We start from the raw sequence: 18,243 nt of genomic DNA, 5'->3' as shown, positions 1-18,243 counted from the left end.
TATTTATTAATTGTATTAAATTAATTTATTTATCAGTTTTTTAAATAGTTTTTTTTTATAATTAGTGTGAGTTTTATATAAAATTTTAATTAATTTATTTTTATAATAAATTTGCCGTCAAGCCCCTAAAAAGTAATGTGTCCCTCGAGTTGGAAAAATTATTACGTCTGGACTCCGGACGTAGAGATACCACGTGGAGGTGACAGAAAAATAAAAAAAAAAAATTATTTTAGCACGAGGAAATATTCCCCCGTGTTATTCCGCGTTATTCAGGTATTATTGTGGTGATATTTATGTATTATTGTGTTCTGAGAATATTCTCGGTGTTATAATAACACAATAACGCATCAACACCACCACAATGATACCTGAAGAACGCAGAATAACACAGGAGGAATATTCCCCAGCGTTATCGGGCTGGATCAAAAGAAAACAATTTTTTTTTCTTATCAGATCTACATAGAGGTGATTCATTGAACTCCGAACGTAATAATTTTTTCTTGAGTTGGATGTATATATATATATATATATATGTAAATGTTATATATGAGCACAAAAATGAGAATTCAATTAGGACATACGTATTAAAAGTAGGTCCATTTGAAATGGAATGATTTGACAGTACTAAATGGTAAGCTCTATTTCAAAGTGCGAGAAACTCGTACGGGAGAAAGTCGGCTCCTTCAACGCGGCAATTACACTGCGACAATCATTTGGTCTTCGGAGGGCCGAATAAAAATGAAAATATGAGACATAACTTTGCGGCTCTCTCGAATATTAAATTTTATACATTTAAAAAAAAACGATTTTTAATTATTTGGGAGAGATATTTTTTAATGAATGAGAATTATAATTTTTATTTCAAAATTTTAAACAGTATTTTGTTTATAATTATTTTTCTAATATTAAAAGCTGTTTTTTCAACATATAAATTTTAAAGCGTAAGTAAATAGTAGTTAAATGGTAATATGCAATAATAATCTTAAAATAAATGAAAAAAAATCTATCCTAAATTAACTCATAGTTATTATTATTAGTTTATTTGTCAAATTTCTTTAGATCTAAGCACTAAGGCTCTGTTTGGCGTAGCTGCAGCTTTCCAGCTTTTCAGCAGCAGTTGTGATGCCCTAGGAAGCTGTTGTGGGGAAGCTACTGCAAGAAAGCTGATTGGTTGTTTGTTACAGCTGTGTAAAAACAACTGTGGTGCAGCTGTTTTTGGAAAAACGACAACTCTGCTCTTGTTTAGTTAAACTGTTTGAAACAGAACAATGTCAGTCTTATATATGATACAATAGAATCAGAAATTCACTTTACAAGCTAAAAATGTAAAAAATAGACTTCTACAATTTTTAGTCAATCTCAGAAGCAATAAGTTTGATACTCTTAAGGAAAAGTTCAAATAAAAATAATCCAGAATTACAGATATTCAGCTCACGTCACAGTGAGTATCAAGAGAGTAAAAAAAAGTCTAAAACAATTTCAATGACAATTAATAAAATTATTATATTATTTTAACATTCTGATGGTGTAAGCTTCCGTGCCAGACTTTCCTCGAGCGATGTTCTCTACTTCCGATCGTCGTCGTCAGGGGAATCCGCCGAACTGTTTGCCCAAAGGAAGAAGTGACACTGTGTTGTGATGCTCCGTAGACAGCTATAGAACTTTCTACTGTAGTTGTGCGGCCGTTGTGACGTCAACAGGGAAGTTTGAAGTTCTCAATGGCAGAGCAATAATCGGGGTGTCCCGGAATTTCTTGAGCTCATATTTTCCTGATCGCAACTGAAGAGAAAAAAGTTAAGCGAAGATGAAAAAAAGCAAAACAATACCACACCATTAATCAAAATCAGCAACAACACAAGCAAAATAAATTTTAGATTTTATAGAGTAGATAGAGAGATTGTTGTTTATATTAGAATTTTTTACAGTTATCTGTGTGGTGGTTTTCTATCAACTTTATATCAACTTCCACATAAAAAGTTTCAGTTTCATATCATGCTCGATAATATAAAAAGCGCAACCATACAGGTATATCTAAATTAGTAAATTAAATCAAACATGAAGTATCAAATATGAAGTATCAAATATGGTTTAAGATACTTCTGTATCAATTACTAAATTAAATCAGAAGTAAATTAAAGCTCAACCATACAACTGATGTATCAAATATGCATAAAGGCACACATACAGGTATATCTAGTAAATTATTTCATGCTACTAAATTTAATCAGAAATTAAACCAAATATGTTATAAATTCCACATAAAAGTTATATTTTCCTGACATAAATAGTTAAGCACATAAAGGTTGAGGTGGCTTGCAGCTTTATGCAATATGTTGCTTTGTATAGTTATCAAGAGGGTCCTTTCTTTTTTAAATGAAACCTATAACTCATGCATAAAGATCTTATGCTAGAAAGCTAACTACTTTCAGCATTAGCATTGGTGTTAAGAAAATACTGCAAGATTGAGGCTATTCGGAAGTTATGTTCAGTGAACATACAGAAACCCCCCTTTTTTGAAGCAAGTACCCACAAGATCATGAGGGGTACAAACATTAATTTACAAAAACAAACAATATTGTAAATAATTGTTGCTGAAATTCAAGCTAGGGATTAAAAAAGTTATATAAAGTGATGCATAAAGAGAAAGAGGAATATCAACAAAATCACACAGAAAAATTTCTCTTTGCAAGCAAGATCATCAAAAACTAAACACAATAATATAAAAATGGGGATAAAAAACATAGTTTGCTCAGGAACAAGTTGAAAAATCTGACTAGCCTCCTACGATGCAAAATACGAAGAACCTCTAGCTGCCATGATTGTCATCTGAGCCTGAACCTGTGCCGCTCGCACCTTAGTTTCCAACGCCCAGTGAAAGAACTGCTCCCTGGACAGTGCCCTCACATTCTTCTGATACAAATCAGATGGAATCGATCACTCCTGCGTCGCCTTATCTAAGGAATAGATGGTATCTTCCACTGCAAGGTTCGTAGCAGCGCACATCGGCAGGCTGAAACACATCTCGTGCAGCCACTTCGAGCGAGAGCATGGAAGAAAAATGAGACCGATGGACAGGGCTTTCGACGGGAAGACAAGGGAAGAAAAACGAACGAGCCGAACTACCAGAGAAGATGACCAACTAATGAATGCGAGAGAAGTAGGGGGAGATGACCAACTAATGAATGCGAGAGAAGTAGGGGGGGAAGGATCGCGTAACAACCCGAACGGATACCTTCGATCGAAGGGCAACTGCGTAAAAATAGAATCGCGGAATGCGGGACGCGTGGTCTATCCCGCGGCCTGCTTTTTGCGAAATTTTCCCGTGCGTTGGCCGCGACGCTGCCTTGTCATGCCTCCAAAAGAGCAGACGTCGGCTGTTGGGTGCCGCGAGCCGCGCTGTCAAACGAGCCCTAAATGCTCGTTTCATGGTCACAAATGCCGTTTGGTGTTATACAAAAAAATTAGCTATTGTAAAATGCTAGGAATTTTAGTGAAACAAATGAATAATAGTTATTCATAATTAACTCATAATTTATATTTTAAAACCATTCAGTGTTGTCCTCTAATCTACAATGCTTGAAGAAACAGCAAAAGGTGGTGGCCTGTACCTCTATTTTTTTGGAATGTTTGAATGACTAAAATCATAAATTCATATGCACCACATATATAAGATTTTGAACCACACCAATTGTAACTATTGAATCTATTTTTAAAACAACAAAATTAAAGAAATTTACATACATAGAATGCAATTTTTATGTATTACGTATCTCACATCTAAACTTGAATAGTTAATTTATTTGTTGAATTTGAAACTATTCAGGTGACACATCTAAGGAATCGAGCGTAATAGACACAAAGAAAGAGTAGTAATAAAAAGTATAAATGTATAACCTTTATTCAAAAAATGAATCTTCTATTTATAGGTATGAGGACCATGGAATTGCATCTGTCCACCTATTTAATTAAGGATTGTACAGGGTATTTTAGGTAATACACATTACTAGGGTCGAGAGACTAAAAAGGCATTTAGTCGGATGTATAACCCGAGCGACTCTCGTTCACCTTCAATAGCCCCTATGAGACATTTGCTTTTAAAAGGATGTCATTTGGACGATGCAATGCACCAACCACTTTTCAGCGTTACATGATATCCATATTTTGTAACATTATTGAGACTGGCATGGAGATCTTTATGGATGACTTTCTTTATTTGGTTCTTCATTTAATTCTTGCCTACGTAATTTTGTAAAAGTTTTACAAAAGTGCGAGGAAAAAATTTTGATGTTAAATTGGGAAAAGTGTCAATTCATGGTGACTGAGGGGATTGTCTTGGAATATAAGATTTCAGAGAGAGGTATGGAAGTTGACCCTGCAAAAATTAAAGTGATAGAATATCTTCCACCACCCACCACTGTGAAAGAAGTTAGGAGCCTTTTAGGACATGCAAGATTCTACAGACGATACATTAATGACTTCTCTAAGATCACAAAGCCTCTTTGCCATTTATTAAAGAAAAATGTGTCATTTTTCTTTGAGGATGCTTGCCTAGCTGTTTTTAAGACTCTTAAGGCCAAATTAGTCACTGCGCCTACGATGATTGCACCTAATTGGGATTTTCCATTTAAGCCGATATGCGATGCTAGTGGCTTTGTTGTAGGAGCAGTTTTAGGCCAAAAGCAAGACAAGATCTTACATGTCATTTACTATACCAATACAACCCTCAACAAAGCCCAATTAAACTACATGACCACTGAGAAGGAACTCCTGACCATAGTATTTGCACTTGAAAAGTTTAGATTTTACCTGATAGGGACCCATGTCATTGTTCACACCAACCATGTCACAATCAGATATCAAGGATTCCAAACCCCGCTCGATCTGATAGGTCCTTTTGATGGAATAGCTTGATTTGCATATTATTGATAGGAAAGTTTTGGAGAATCAGAAAACTAATCATTTTTCCAAGCTCAATAAGGAGAAATATGTTGAGTGTCTTCTAGACATAAATGAGAATTTTCCTGACGAGCAACTCCTTGCCATCCTTGAGGAGATCACTCTGTAGTATGCTGACATTGTGAATTACACTGTTGGTAAGATCATTCCCTATGATCTCACTTACCGCCAGAAGAAGAAATTCTTCTTTGATGTCAAATTCTATTATTAGGATGAGCCTTATTTGGTTAGAAAGTGCAAAGACAAAATCCTTAGGAGATGTGTGCCCTTGGAAGAAGTTAGCGATATTATTAGGGTTTGTCATGATTCAGAATTTGGTGGGTATTTTGGTGGATATAAAACTCTTGCTAAAATTTTGAAATCTGAATTTTACTGGCCTACCATCTTTGAAGATGTTAATCAATATGTGAAAGCTTATGATATATGTCATAGTGTAAGCAAAATTTTTAAAAAAGATGAGATGCCCCTCAATGCAACCATGGAAGTTGAGATATTTGATGTTTGGGGGATAGACTTTATGAAACCTTTTCCACCTTCTTTAGAAAGCTTATGTATTGGTAAGAGTGGACTATGTCTCCAAGTAGATTTGAGGCAGTGGCACAACCCAATTGTGATGCTCACAGTGTTCTTAAATTTTAGAAGAAATTAATTTTTAGTAGATTTGGAACACCTAAGTTGATAATAAGTGAAGGGAGTAACCACTTTTGTAATAAAAAGATGGAGGCATTAGTTTAAAATTTTGGAATAACTTATAAGATTATTACTGCATACCATCCCCAAACTAGTGGTTTAACTAAGGTTTCTGATCCTGAAACTGCTTATATTCAACAGTATAACAATAATTTTGATTATGTTTTTCACTTGTATTTCCTTATTTTACAACAAAACCAAAAACTTGATCTTGAAGAAAATAAGAATTTAACTTTTAATTTATATATATTGGGATACTACGCAAGTGTATGTATCGTTATCAAGTAATATAGGACATTTTGATTAAGACCTGAATATCGAACCCACAGAAAAGATATGCAATATGCACTTTTTGGAAAAAAAATTTTTTAAAAAAAGACAATTATTTAAACTAAAGACGTTTTAGCAGTAAAGAAAGTTTAAATATTTTTGGTAATTTTAATATTTTGACAAAAAACATAACAAACTTAGAAAGATAACTTGAGTTTTTGTAGAAGAAAAACACTAAATATGAAAATATCTTTCTCCTTATCATGAATCAGTAATAAGTATAGACATTCTGTTGTGAAAGTATGCATATTGTGTTGTATCAAATTCCTCAACATGGGGGCTAACATTCTCGTATCAGAATCTAAAACAATAAACTAAGTTGGGGGCTTTAACCTGTCACTTTAAAGTCCTCTAACTCTACACCCTTCAATGAATATTTCTCTATTTATTTGCACTCAATCATATGAACTACGTTCTCATTCATACAACCTCATGTGATTCTTTTCAAGTGTTGACTGAGACATTACCAGTCCGGTTCTTACATGCTCTCACAATAAATTTAACATCTGGATTTGTGAAATAAAGAAGTAAATGAAGTACATAGATTTAAATTATCACAACTTCTTCTAACATTACAGATCAATACTCTCCACAACTTCCATCCAACACTTAATTACTTATCATTTTAAGAAGAAAGATAAAGAAAACTACTCAGAATCTATAGAGAAAACAAAACCACACTTTAGTTTAAAAGTAGAAATCATTGTCAAAACAACAACAAGTCTCAATTAAAACCAAAAATAGTCTAAAACAAAAGAAAAACTTATCTCAAGTCATCCACCAAACTCTTGAAGTTCCTTTGAATCTCTTCTCTTTTACAACACTCTCAATATAAAACTAAAATAAAAGGATAAATATGTGATGCATGAAAATCTCTCCAACTAACTCCTCAATTTTGGAACTTTCAAAACTTTCTCAGTACTCTCAAGACCCCTTTAAAAGTCTCATTCTTCTTTCTTTTATAATTCTCCAAAAGGTATATTGGTATCTCTTCAAAATGTGACTTGATTCGATGTATTTCCCTAAGAGATGCATCCTTTCACAATAATTTTCATCCATGGTGGTTATAACCACCTATTAAGTCAATAGGTGCTTCAAAAATCTCTCAAATGTCTCTTCAAAATTTGGTAAAGTAAACTAAATCATCTAATAACTGCCACTGACGCTTAAGCACGGGACCTCTAGCGCTTAGGCGCGGTCTTCTCTGTTTAACCGGTGCTTAATCACCGGATCTAGCGCTTAGGCGCCAAAAAACTTTTGCACATTTTACACCTATTTACTCCAAATTTGATCTTTTTTCACTCTTTTAAACATTTTTCACCTTTTTACCTGTGTCTGAAAGAAAAACACAAAAATATCTTCCATTAAAGCACAATATCTCAAAAATAGGTATAAAAATGTGTCTAAAAGCATTATATATTTTAGGCGTTTCAGTTTCCAATAAGAAAATTAAGAGGATTCTTGATAAAACTATTAACCTTAATCAAAATGATTAGTCCTTAGGCTCGATGATGCATTATGGGCTTGTAAGACAACTTTCATAACTCCCACAGGAATGTCACCCTATAGATGTGGAACACCTAGGTTGATAATAAATGAAGGGGGTAATCACTTTTTTAATGAAAAGATGGAGGCATTAGTTTAAAATTTTTGAACAACTTATAAGAATGCTACTGCATACCATCCTCGAACTAGTGGTTTAGATAAGGTTTGCAATAAGAAAATTAAAAAAATTCTTGAAAAAATTATTAATCTAAATTGAAAAGATTGGCTCCTCAGGCTCAATGAATCATTATGGGCTTATAGGACAGCTTTCAAAACTCTCACATGAATGTCACCCTATAGATTGATTTTTGAAGAAACCTGACACTTACCAGTAGAATTATAACATAAAGCCTATTTTGCAATTAAAAACTTTTTTTATAATTTAAAAGATGTGGCAGAGAAAAGATTACTATAGTTAAAAAATTTGGAAGAGCTTAGACTGGAAGCTAATGAAAGTGCCAAGATTTACAAGGAAAAAATAGAAAATGTGCAATGATCAAAGTTCTTTCGGATGAAATTTCATCTTGGATAGGAGGTTTTATTGTATACTTCAAGTTTGAAATTATTTTGAGAAAAATTGAAGTCTAGGTGGTCAGGACCGTTCATTGTAGTAAAGCTATATCCATTTTGATCTATAGACATTCATGATAGCAAAACAAGGAATACCTTTAAATTCAATGGGCAGAGGTTAAAACCTTACCTAAGGGGGAGAAAGTAAGGGTCCAATTTCAGTCCTAAGGTTAGAATCATCCTGTTAGTAGAACTGGCATCGTTGGGTTGACAATATTAAAACAAGTGTTAACTTGGGAGGCAACCCAAGTGTTATTTTTTCTTTTGAAATTTATTTCTACTCATTTGCTATAAAAATTTGCTTTGGAGTTTATTATTTTAAGGTTTGTGTGTTATTTGATGTCTTCTCTAGTTATTTTTGTGCTTAAGAATGTTTTTACGAGGATTTGGGGTGAACGACTGCATTACACTGAGTTCGAGGAGCAAAATTGGGGCCCACGCTTGATTTGCACTTAGCTTGACCACACCAAAACCCGACGTGACCACACTGCACAACTCAAGCGCATGACGTAATTATGCTGCATCTACGGTGTGGCCACACTGACTCTCACCCAAAAAATTTCTATTTACACTAGTATGACCACTTTGCCTTCGGGTGTGGCCGCGCCACCTTCGAGTGTGGCCACTCTGCTTATTCCTCTGTGAAATGTATAAGTAGCATTACTATGCCTCCACTATGGTGTTGCCACACTGGTTACTATTCCCTCATGAAATATGCATACGAGTATATTAAATGGCCTGATTCTTCACTAATCCTCCATCTTCATTGCATGAACACTCTCTGCAACCCCTAGTTCTCAACTATAAAGCCTTAGGTTATCGGATTCTTGGTCAAAAGCTTGTCAGAGTCTTAATAAAAGTGCAGAGTGGGCTAGGAGAAGAGATAAGTTTTCTTTTGAACTCTATTTTATCACTTGAGGAAGATTTTTCGTTGATCACTCTTGTGTGATTCCTCTCCATGTTCTACTAAGCCGACTTTTTTCCTCCTAAAGTTTCTTGCTTCACAATTTTTCTGTCTATGGCTCTTAAAATGCATGAAAAAGGGAGTTCTTCATTTGTCTATGACCAAAAATGCTTTGTGAAACTTGCTGCTCAACAAAGACTTCTGAGCTTTGTGTACAAGAAGAAGCCCATCCTAGAACGTGCCTTTCAATTTTCAGGGAGAGATGTTGAAGCGGTGATTGTGAATCATGGGCGGCAAAACTTTACCCATTCCTATAAACTCACCGTTGTCAATCTAGTCCGCAAATTCTATGCAAATGCAAAAGAATTTGTAGATGGGAAAGTCCTTGTGAGGGGCAAGATGGTTCCATTTGATGTCATTATGATTAACCATATTTTTTATGTACCTGACATCTCTAATCGTGGGTTCTCGACTCTTACTTCCCATGATTACTAGTTGGTAATATGTTTTCTCACAACCTCCACAAGTGCATAGAAGACTCGCCTTGGGGTTGGAGGAGAGGTGCTGATCAATTTCCTCCTCACCCACATCAATAGAAAGTCTAAAGCTTGACATTATTTTAATGTAGCTAGGATGCTCCCCACCACTAGCCTTGTCGATGTGATAAAAGAGCGGGCCATTCTGAATTTCTGTATTCAAAAGGGCATTTCTGTGGATGTGGGGGTTCTGATTCATGAGTCCATTACCTACATTGCCAGTGGTCAGTCGATCGTAGGTTTAAAGCATCCTAACCTAATCACTACCCTGTGTGCTAGGGGGGGATTTATGGAGGTGAGGACAAGGAGCTTTGGCACCAACAGAAGCCAATATCATTTACTTCTATTCACGTTTATGCCTCGACATCTGTTGCACCTTTTGAGTGAGAAGAGAGTTCTTCACAACACTGATCGTTGGTGTCACGTGACTCCACCCCAAGATGGCCTGACCTAAGACATGAGGGAGATGTTGAAACTTCAGGGGGAGTTTATCAGAAACTTTAGAGACCTTCATAGCACACAGGATGCCATGTCATGGGAGCTTGATGACCTTCATTGCTAGTCTACATATTATGTTAGCCAGCACCAGCGTCAGTATGAGTCTTCCATGGCCAGCTGAGAGCATTCTGGAAGCAGTGGGGAATGGTACTTGCACCATCACTACCACCTTTCATCATTTAGAGCCCAACCTGCGATCCCTCCATGAGACTGACCAAGGAGAGTAGAGAGACTGTGTTTTGTCTAATGTTGTGTTTTTTGCCACTGATTGATTTTTATTTCTAAACTTGATCTTTGTACTGGCTTTACTATGGATTCTATCTCTATGATCTGATTGTTGGATGTGATAGCAGCGGACTTTTTCTTCTTTACATTTTATTGCTTGCATTATGTCGCATGTCTCCAAAATTTTTTTACTTGTTATACTTTGATAGCTTGTCTACAGATTCATAACATGTACTATCACATATTTTGTTGTGCACTATTTATACGTAGCCAGTAAACTGTGGAAAAATATTTGGGGTAGGAGTCATCATCAGGCAGCCACTGGTAATTCTTAAGTTTGGTGAGATTATTTTATTCATTACCTCATTTCATACAGCTTGGTCTACTAATATTAAGAAGTAAAAGAAAATTTAATACATTAAGGAAATGTGAAATTTATTTAAGGTTAGGATGTAAATGAATATTTGTAATTGAGTGTCTAAAAAGATTTGCTTCAATTTAAACATTTTTTTTTAAAATTTAGGAGGAATAATGAGATTAAGGACTTCTCATTAAAATTGCTTAACATTTAATGTCTTATTTTACTAAGTGATAAAGCTTAACTCGATTGAATTTATTTAGGAACTAGAAATCTTGATGAAGGGGTGGGTAAGCACTTGATTACAGTAGAGTAAGAAATTAAACAAAAAAAGGAAAAAGAAATAAATAATTAAACTTAACCAGATATAGTAATTTTTATAGTATATATATATATATAATATATATGAAAAAACCCAAGGGCTAATATATTAAAATAGAAAAGGTACAAATAGGTTGTATGATAGGACCCAAAAAAAGCACCCTACCCTCGCATTACAACATACACAAAGGTCCCAAAAAAGAAAGAAAACATGTAAACCCAAAAAATCAAAGCTGCCAAATCGCAGAAGCAAGTAGCTAAGGATGACGCAATTTAGTCCTGGCTCTGCCTCTAGTTCTAGGAAGGGAGACATCTAATAAATTTTTGAGTTTCATGCCATTACCCAAAGTAACCAATGTATCATCCATTAAGTTCTTGAGCTCAATTGGGTCTCCATTCTTCTTCTTCCTCCTGAATATGTAAACTTGTCATTCCTCATCTGAAAACTGACTCATCTGATCAATGTGTTGGTCAATAAATTCCTAGAAATGTATAAGTCGATGAGCTCATTGATCCTAACTAACAATAACAACTTTCTCATTCTGTTGAGGTGGTAGAACCGCGATAGAAAGAGTGCCAACCATTGCAACAATGATAGGTTCTAGTGTATGCAAAGTATGAATTGTCTCCTCTACACCTGATGCTTCCTAAAGATGAGAATCTTCAAGGCTCTCCTGATTATTAGACCGAACATTATCTTTACTAGGTAAATGTCCTTCAGTATTATTTGCAAAAAGGTTTGAAGTTGTAGGTTGCCCAGCAGAAACAGTCGAGTACTCAGGGGTGGAGAGGGACAGGTGTGAGTTGAGGCAAAGGACCCAGTAATATTTTTACTCATAGGTTTTAAATGAGGGTGCAAATGATGGCATTGAGAGTGGGAGTGTCCAAACATACGACTGTGGGTGCAGTGAAGTGGGATCTGTTAAATTTTTGTTCGCTGCGAAAAACCCTGATGATGTGAGCTAATCCAAATCTCCCCCAAAAAAGGTAAAGTAATGTCTTGTTCAATCAAAACTCTGGCTTCAGACAACAGAGTTAGATTAACTGTAAGAATATCAATTTTGAGAGATTTATCGTAAACCATAGCTAAGGAGAAGAGGAGCTCTTGATTGAAAAGATGGAACTTCAGACTTGGAGGTCTCTTCTAAGGGTGATGATCTAATGGTTCTGGTTTTATGTTTTTCTCATCAGCATTTTTTTTCTTGTTGGCCATCTCCAACAGTTTGGCCGAACTCTATGGTTCCACCAGGATGAGGTCGTACTGAAACCTTTCTCTCCTTAGGTTTTGAGTTAAGGTAGCATGTGACACATCAGGTTACAGATCCTTCACTTCCAACAACTCCCTTTGGAACTGCATAATATATGAACGTTTGTTCGACCCTTGTTTTAATCTATCACAGTGTATGTGCACTCTTCTTAGGCCTTTGGGTGCTTGCAAAATCCGTAACCAAAGGGTCTCCTGAAATTAGAAAAGCAAGTGATCACCCAAATCAACAATGAGTTGAGCCACCATAGAGTTGATGATCTCAAGGTGATGAAATATAAATGTCACTTAAGCCCATCACACACTTTCAAAAGGCACATCGATGATTCAAACAAAGTAAGGTGGTCATTAGGATCTGACCTACCCTTGTAAGATTCTAACATTGGAGTTTAAATTTCTTGGAGGGGTTTGGCTCCCAAGTTATGAACGTTGAATGGGTTCTTCTGTTGGTGTAGGACTCAAACTTCTGGATCACAGACTCTCCATTAGTGCAGATCCAACATTATCCTGGTATTGTGAATCTTCAGATTTAAATCTTCAATTGTTATGTGTCGGCTTTGCTTCTCAAGGAAGGTTATAGCCTCTAGAAGCGCACTCTTCTCCGTGTGTTGTAATAGCTCTAAGGACCTTCGAAGTAAGTCCTGCTATCTGATTCTTCATCTCTTGCATCTCTCGTTGCACGAACCTCTTCATGAACTCTCTGGTGCATTCTATGCTCACTATTTCTCTCTGTTAGATTTCTTCCTACTATCATGCTCCTCTTCTTGCTCACCACTTCTTTTAAGATGTTGAATCTAAAACTGTTCGGAAAACACGCCCAATGAATAGAGCGTGATAGATAGAGAGGGAGTCAGAGAGCAGTAATGAACATGAGAAAATGTGTAAACTTTATTTACAAAATGAACCCCCTATTTATAGATATGGGGACCATGAAATTATTTTTGATTAGTCGAGGCTTGTCGAACGATCAACACTCTTATCGATCGAATCAGTTCCCCGATCTTATTATATTTGAATAACTCTATAATTACAAAAAAATCTCTTTGAAAATACAGAGATGAGATGATTAATATGTACTTTTATAACAATGAGATCTATGCCTATAAATAGGGGTTCATGAATAATGATTAGACTCTCTTTTACTATAATTGGTTGTACTCTCTCTGCTATCTCTCTCCCTCCCCACCCCCACGGAACGCTCTAAATATTAGGCATGTTTCCCGAACATTCCCAATTTCAACAATATGAAAATTTAAACGTGAGTTTCACAAATACATAAAAAATATATGCTATGTATTTAAATGCCCCATACAATTATAGAAACAAATGTATTTAAATCCAATTGAAATCAAATTTTGAAAGTCACACAAGATAAGCTAAACTTATCAATAAGATCAAATAACACCACACAAACATAATTTAAATAAAATTTATTCTATCAATCATATATAACTATCTTAGAATTTATTTATATTCATTTTTTCTCATTTATTTTCATATTATTTAAACATAATAAAAAAAAAACTACATATAAAAAATACACATTCATTCATACCAAAATAAATTTAGAACATCTCCATCATTTTTTTTCCATAGTCGGCCCTGCCTTCATAAATTCAAGCCTCCTCACAGTTAGCCGTTCCCATCAATTAATCCCACCTCCTTAGACTTGCAGTCCACATAACCTTTCTAACCTTGGTTGGTGAAAGACCAGCAAGCATTTATACCCAAATAACCGCCCACTCCTCCCCCCACTTACTAATAACCCACGAAACCCTACCCCTCCCCACTCTCCCAAATCCCACCTTCCTCCCCCCAATGACAGAATCCGGCCACCCTCGCTCCTCCTCCTCCTCCCCCATCATCCCCAAACCCCTCCACCGCCGCCCCCTCCCCCGCCTCCTCCTCATCCTCCTCTTCCTTCTAATCCTCCTCATTGCCATCTTCGTCATCCTCGCCCTCACCCTCTTCCGCCCCCGCGACCCTCGCACTCAACTCGTCTCCACCACCATCACCGGCGTCTCCCCTCGCTTTTCAATTCCAAACCTTACCCTCTCCATCAACCTCACCATCGCTTTAGACATCCTCGTCTACAACCCTAATCGAGCTTCCTTCACCCACGACCACGGCTCCACCCGCCTCCTCTACCGCACCGCTTACATCGGCGACGCAGACGTCCTCCCTGGCCGCATCCCCTCCCATGGATCCACTCACGTTCAAGTTTCCCTAACCGTCGATGGGTCTCGGCTTTCCGGCGAGGCGGGGAACTTAGTAGCCGACGCTTTGGCCGGTGAGGTGGATTTCGACGCCGAGACGAGGATCCCTGGGCGGCTCAAGTTCTTGGGCTTTATCAAACACCACGCCGTAGCGATCTCGAAATGCCATGTCGCGGTTGGGTTCCCCAACTTGAAGGTCAGGCGACAGGATTGCACGCAGAAAACAAAATTATGATCACCGGAGAGGTGACGGGATTCGATCTGGGAAGATATGGTAAATTGGTATTATGGTTTTTATTGGTGTAGATTCGTAAAGTGATATAAAAATAAAAAAAAAATCTTTTAGTAAAAACAAATTGACTTCCGGGTTATTATGAGTTATTCATGTATTATTGTGGTGGTTTTTATGTATTATTGTGTTTTAGAAATATTCTCAGTATTATAATAACACAATAATACATCAGTGTCACCACAATAATACTTAAATAACGCGAAATAACACGAGAAGAATATTTTATTGTGTTACCGGGCTGGATCACAAGAAAATAAGTTTTTTTTTTCTTATCAGCTCAACGTAGAGGTGATTCATTGAACTCCAGATGTATCTCTACATCTGGAGTCCGGAGTTAATAATTTTTCGTAGATTTTAAAGTGATGGATTTATTTTGAGATATTTTATAATTAATTAAATTTATTTTATGTGTATCTCGAAATAAATTTTATATTTTAAAATCTATGTAATTAAATTTTGGTTGGATATTTTTTGGAGGTGTAATTTATTATGTATATTTATGTAAGGTTAGTAAAGAGGTATACGATTGTGGTTTTTGTGGGTTGATTCGTTTTTCATTATATCTTTTCAATATTTTAGATTTACTGATGAATTATTGTTTGTGATTTATTTTTGCTGTGGGTTTCTCATAGGTGTGTAAACGAACCGAACACGAACGAATAGAGATTGTGTTCGTGTTTGAAATTTAGTTTGTTTGAAATAAGCTCGCTTTCAAAATTGTTCGTGAAGTCCTTGTTCGTGTTCGTTTCTTAACAAATGAGTCGAACACGAACTGTTTGCGAACGACGAGCCAGTTTGACATCCCTAATATTAATATATATAAATAATATATTATATTAATTATATAATTTATATTTTATAAATATATAATATCTATATTAGTATATTACTAATATAGTATATTAATATGTTATTATTATTAATTTATTATATATTGTAATTTATAAAATTTAATTTTTTTAAAATATCATAAATTTTTTATGTATAATTATTTTAAATTATTCAATATTTCGAACAATAATGATTTAAACACGAACGAACACATCACAGTTCGCGTTTGGTTCGTTTAATTAGCCAACGAAAAAAATTTGCTTACATTCGTTTCGTTTAGTTATCGAACGAATGGAATATGAACTCATTAACAAACCGAACACATACTATTTGTGAACAACGAGCTTTTTTGACGGCCCTAGTTTCTTATGTGTAAAATAGGTATGTATTTTCTACCATTAATAAAAGAAAAAAGAATACCTTAGAGATAGGGTTTTATTTCTGTTTATTTTTATGTAATAATGATAGAAAATAAATTTAAAATGTTTTAATTTGAATTTTTATTTTAATTTTGAGCATTCGGAATTCATATTTAATTTGATTTTTTTTTTTTTTTTGCCATTTTATTATTATTTCTTCCCCTGGCAGAAAAAAAAAAGAAGTTTAATCTAAAACTTGGAGAATTTAAACATATAATCTGAGTGAAAAACAAAAATATATTTGTTTACATTTTAATTTTCTTATTTATTAAAAAAATTTAATGATTCAGGGAACTTTAATAAATTCAATCATAACAAAAATATTGGTTTCTATTCAACATGATAGTTTCATCAAAATTTTATCAAATATCTATTATTTTTAAAATAAATTTTAATGAATTAGCAAGATTTCATTTGTTCAATTTACTTAACCAAATAAAGAGGATTTTAAAGAAGTTCTTATTTGGGTCAAATTTCTATATCTTCCTCTTGATTTTTACCTGCTCTGAAAATTTTATTTCAAAAATTGCTAGTACCATGAGGATTCCTCCAACAGTTCATCCTTTAAATGCTAAAGGAACATGACTCAGTTATGATAGAGTTAATATACATGTTAATGTGGATTTGGTTTTGCCTTGTTTTATAGTTATTATGGCTAAGGGAAACAAAATGTTAATTATTGTCATCTATGAATGGAAACCTGTGCCTGGCATGAATTTTTCTACTTACACTACACCCATAATCCTACAAACTTATTGGGTGATGTGGAGATCTGATCCACCGCAATTTAATTAGCTTCCTAATTAAGAATTTCACCTACCACATCCTACCTACCGCTCACCTAACTCCTACCTACCGCTCTTTTGGTTTATATAAATAGTCTCTTATGGTTTGTCATAAACAAGTCAAGCCAAGCCAAGTCAAATCCTCTAAGAGACAAAGAGGGGAAGAGAAAAAGAGAGATAGAGAGAGAAGAAAATAAAGATTTTCATGTAAACGTCGAGGCACTCAACGGTATAGTTCCTCGAAGAAATAAAATCTTCTGCAGCTCCGTGGATGTAGGCAAATTTGTCAAATCACGTAAATCTGTGTGTCACTCTGATGTTTTTTTTTCATGCAATTTTTTTTGTTTCATTTTTCGTTTTATTGTCATCATTTTTCACAACAACTCGTATCATAGACTTGAGTTCGAATCTAAGGAATAACGATGGGCAGAGACGAAGTGTTGACATCGGGGATCGAGAAATTCAATGACACAGATTTTTCTTATTGAGGATGCAGATAGAGGACTACTTTTGTGGGAAGAAACTTCATCTTCCGTTACTGGGAAAACAACTAAAAAAGATAAACGAAACGGAATGGAATTTGTTGGATCGATAGACTTTGAGGGTTATTTGATTAACCCTGTCGAGATCGATTACCCACAACATCATCAAGGAGACGACTACTGCATATCTCATGACTGCTTTATCAGGTATGTATGAAAAGCCATCAGCGAATAACAATGTGCACTTGATGAAAAAATTATTCAACTTGAAGATGACGGAAGGTGTGTTTGTTGATTTACGCCTGAATGATTTTTGTTTGTTGAAATTGATTTTGATGATGAAATACGTATGCTGATATTGTTGGCTTCATTGTCAAATAGTTGAGAAACCATGAGGATGACAACTCACAATTATGCAGGTAAATTTAAGTGGAAATATGATGATATTAGTGATTTGATTTTGGCTGAGGAGGTGCGCAAGAAGGAGTCTGGCGAGGCCTCATGTTCAAGTTTGACTCTGAATGTTGATTCCAGAGGGAGATCACATGACATGAAATCAAACAGAGGAAAAACAAAATCAAATTCTAGTCAACAGACAACCTGCTGGAATTGTGGCGAGGTAGGTCACATAAAAAAGAACTGCAGGAATCCTAAGAAGAAGGAGAATGATGATGCTAATGTTGTAATTGAAGAAATACAGGATGCGCTATTGCTAACAGTTCACAGTTTTGTTGATGACCAGATACTGGATTCAGGGGGCTTCCTTCCATATATCTTTTCACTGGAAGTTGATGCGAAAGTATGTCGCAGATGAATTTGGGAAGATACATTTGGCTGAAGAAAAAGCTCTGAGCATGGTGGGGATGTGGACGTTGATATTGCACTCCATAACAAGAACAAATGGGCTTTGCAAACGGTCAGACATGTTCCTGAATTAAGGAAAAACCTCATCTCTGTTGGGCAACTCAATGAGGGTGGTCATTCGGTGGTGTTCTCAGATAGCACTTGGAAGTTTACTTAA

At 35.4% G+C, this 18,243-nt stretch overlaps 1 protein-coding gene across 1 annotated transcript; it reads left to right on the top strand.

Moving 5' to 3' along the window:
• The first annotated feature begins 13,848 nt into the window (after nucleotides 1-13,848).
• LOC110024899 lies at nucleotides 13,849-17,188 on the top strand. Its single transcript, XM_020725090.1, has 2 exons — nucleotides 13,849-14,687; nucleotides 17,171-17,188. Exon 1 carries the CDS (start codon nucleotides 14,016-14,018, stop codon nucleotides 14,646-14,648), a length of 633 nt encoding a protein of 210 aa, XP_020580749.1. The 5' UTR covers nucleotides 13,849-14,015; the 3' UTR covers nucleotides 14,649-14,687; nucleotides 17,171-17,188.
• The last annotated feature ends 1,055 nt before the right edge of the window (nucleotides 17,189-18,243 follow it).

This window comes from Phalaenopsis equestris, unplaced genomic scaffold (genome assembly GCF_001263595.1).
Source record: "Phalaenopsis equestris unplaced genomic scaffold, ASM126359v1 Scaffold000278, whole genome shotgun sequence".
NCBI lineage: Eukaryota > Viridiplantae > Streptophyta > Magnoliopsida > Asparagales > Orchidaceae > Phalaenopsis > Phalaenopsis equestris.
Note: the sequence above shows the minus strand (reverse complement) of the source record. Positions and strands in the feature narration are given on the sequence as shown.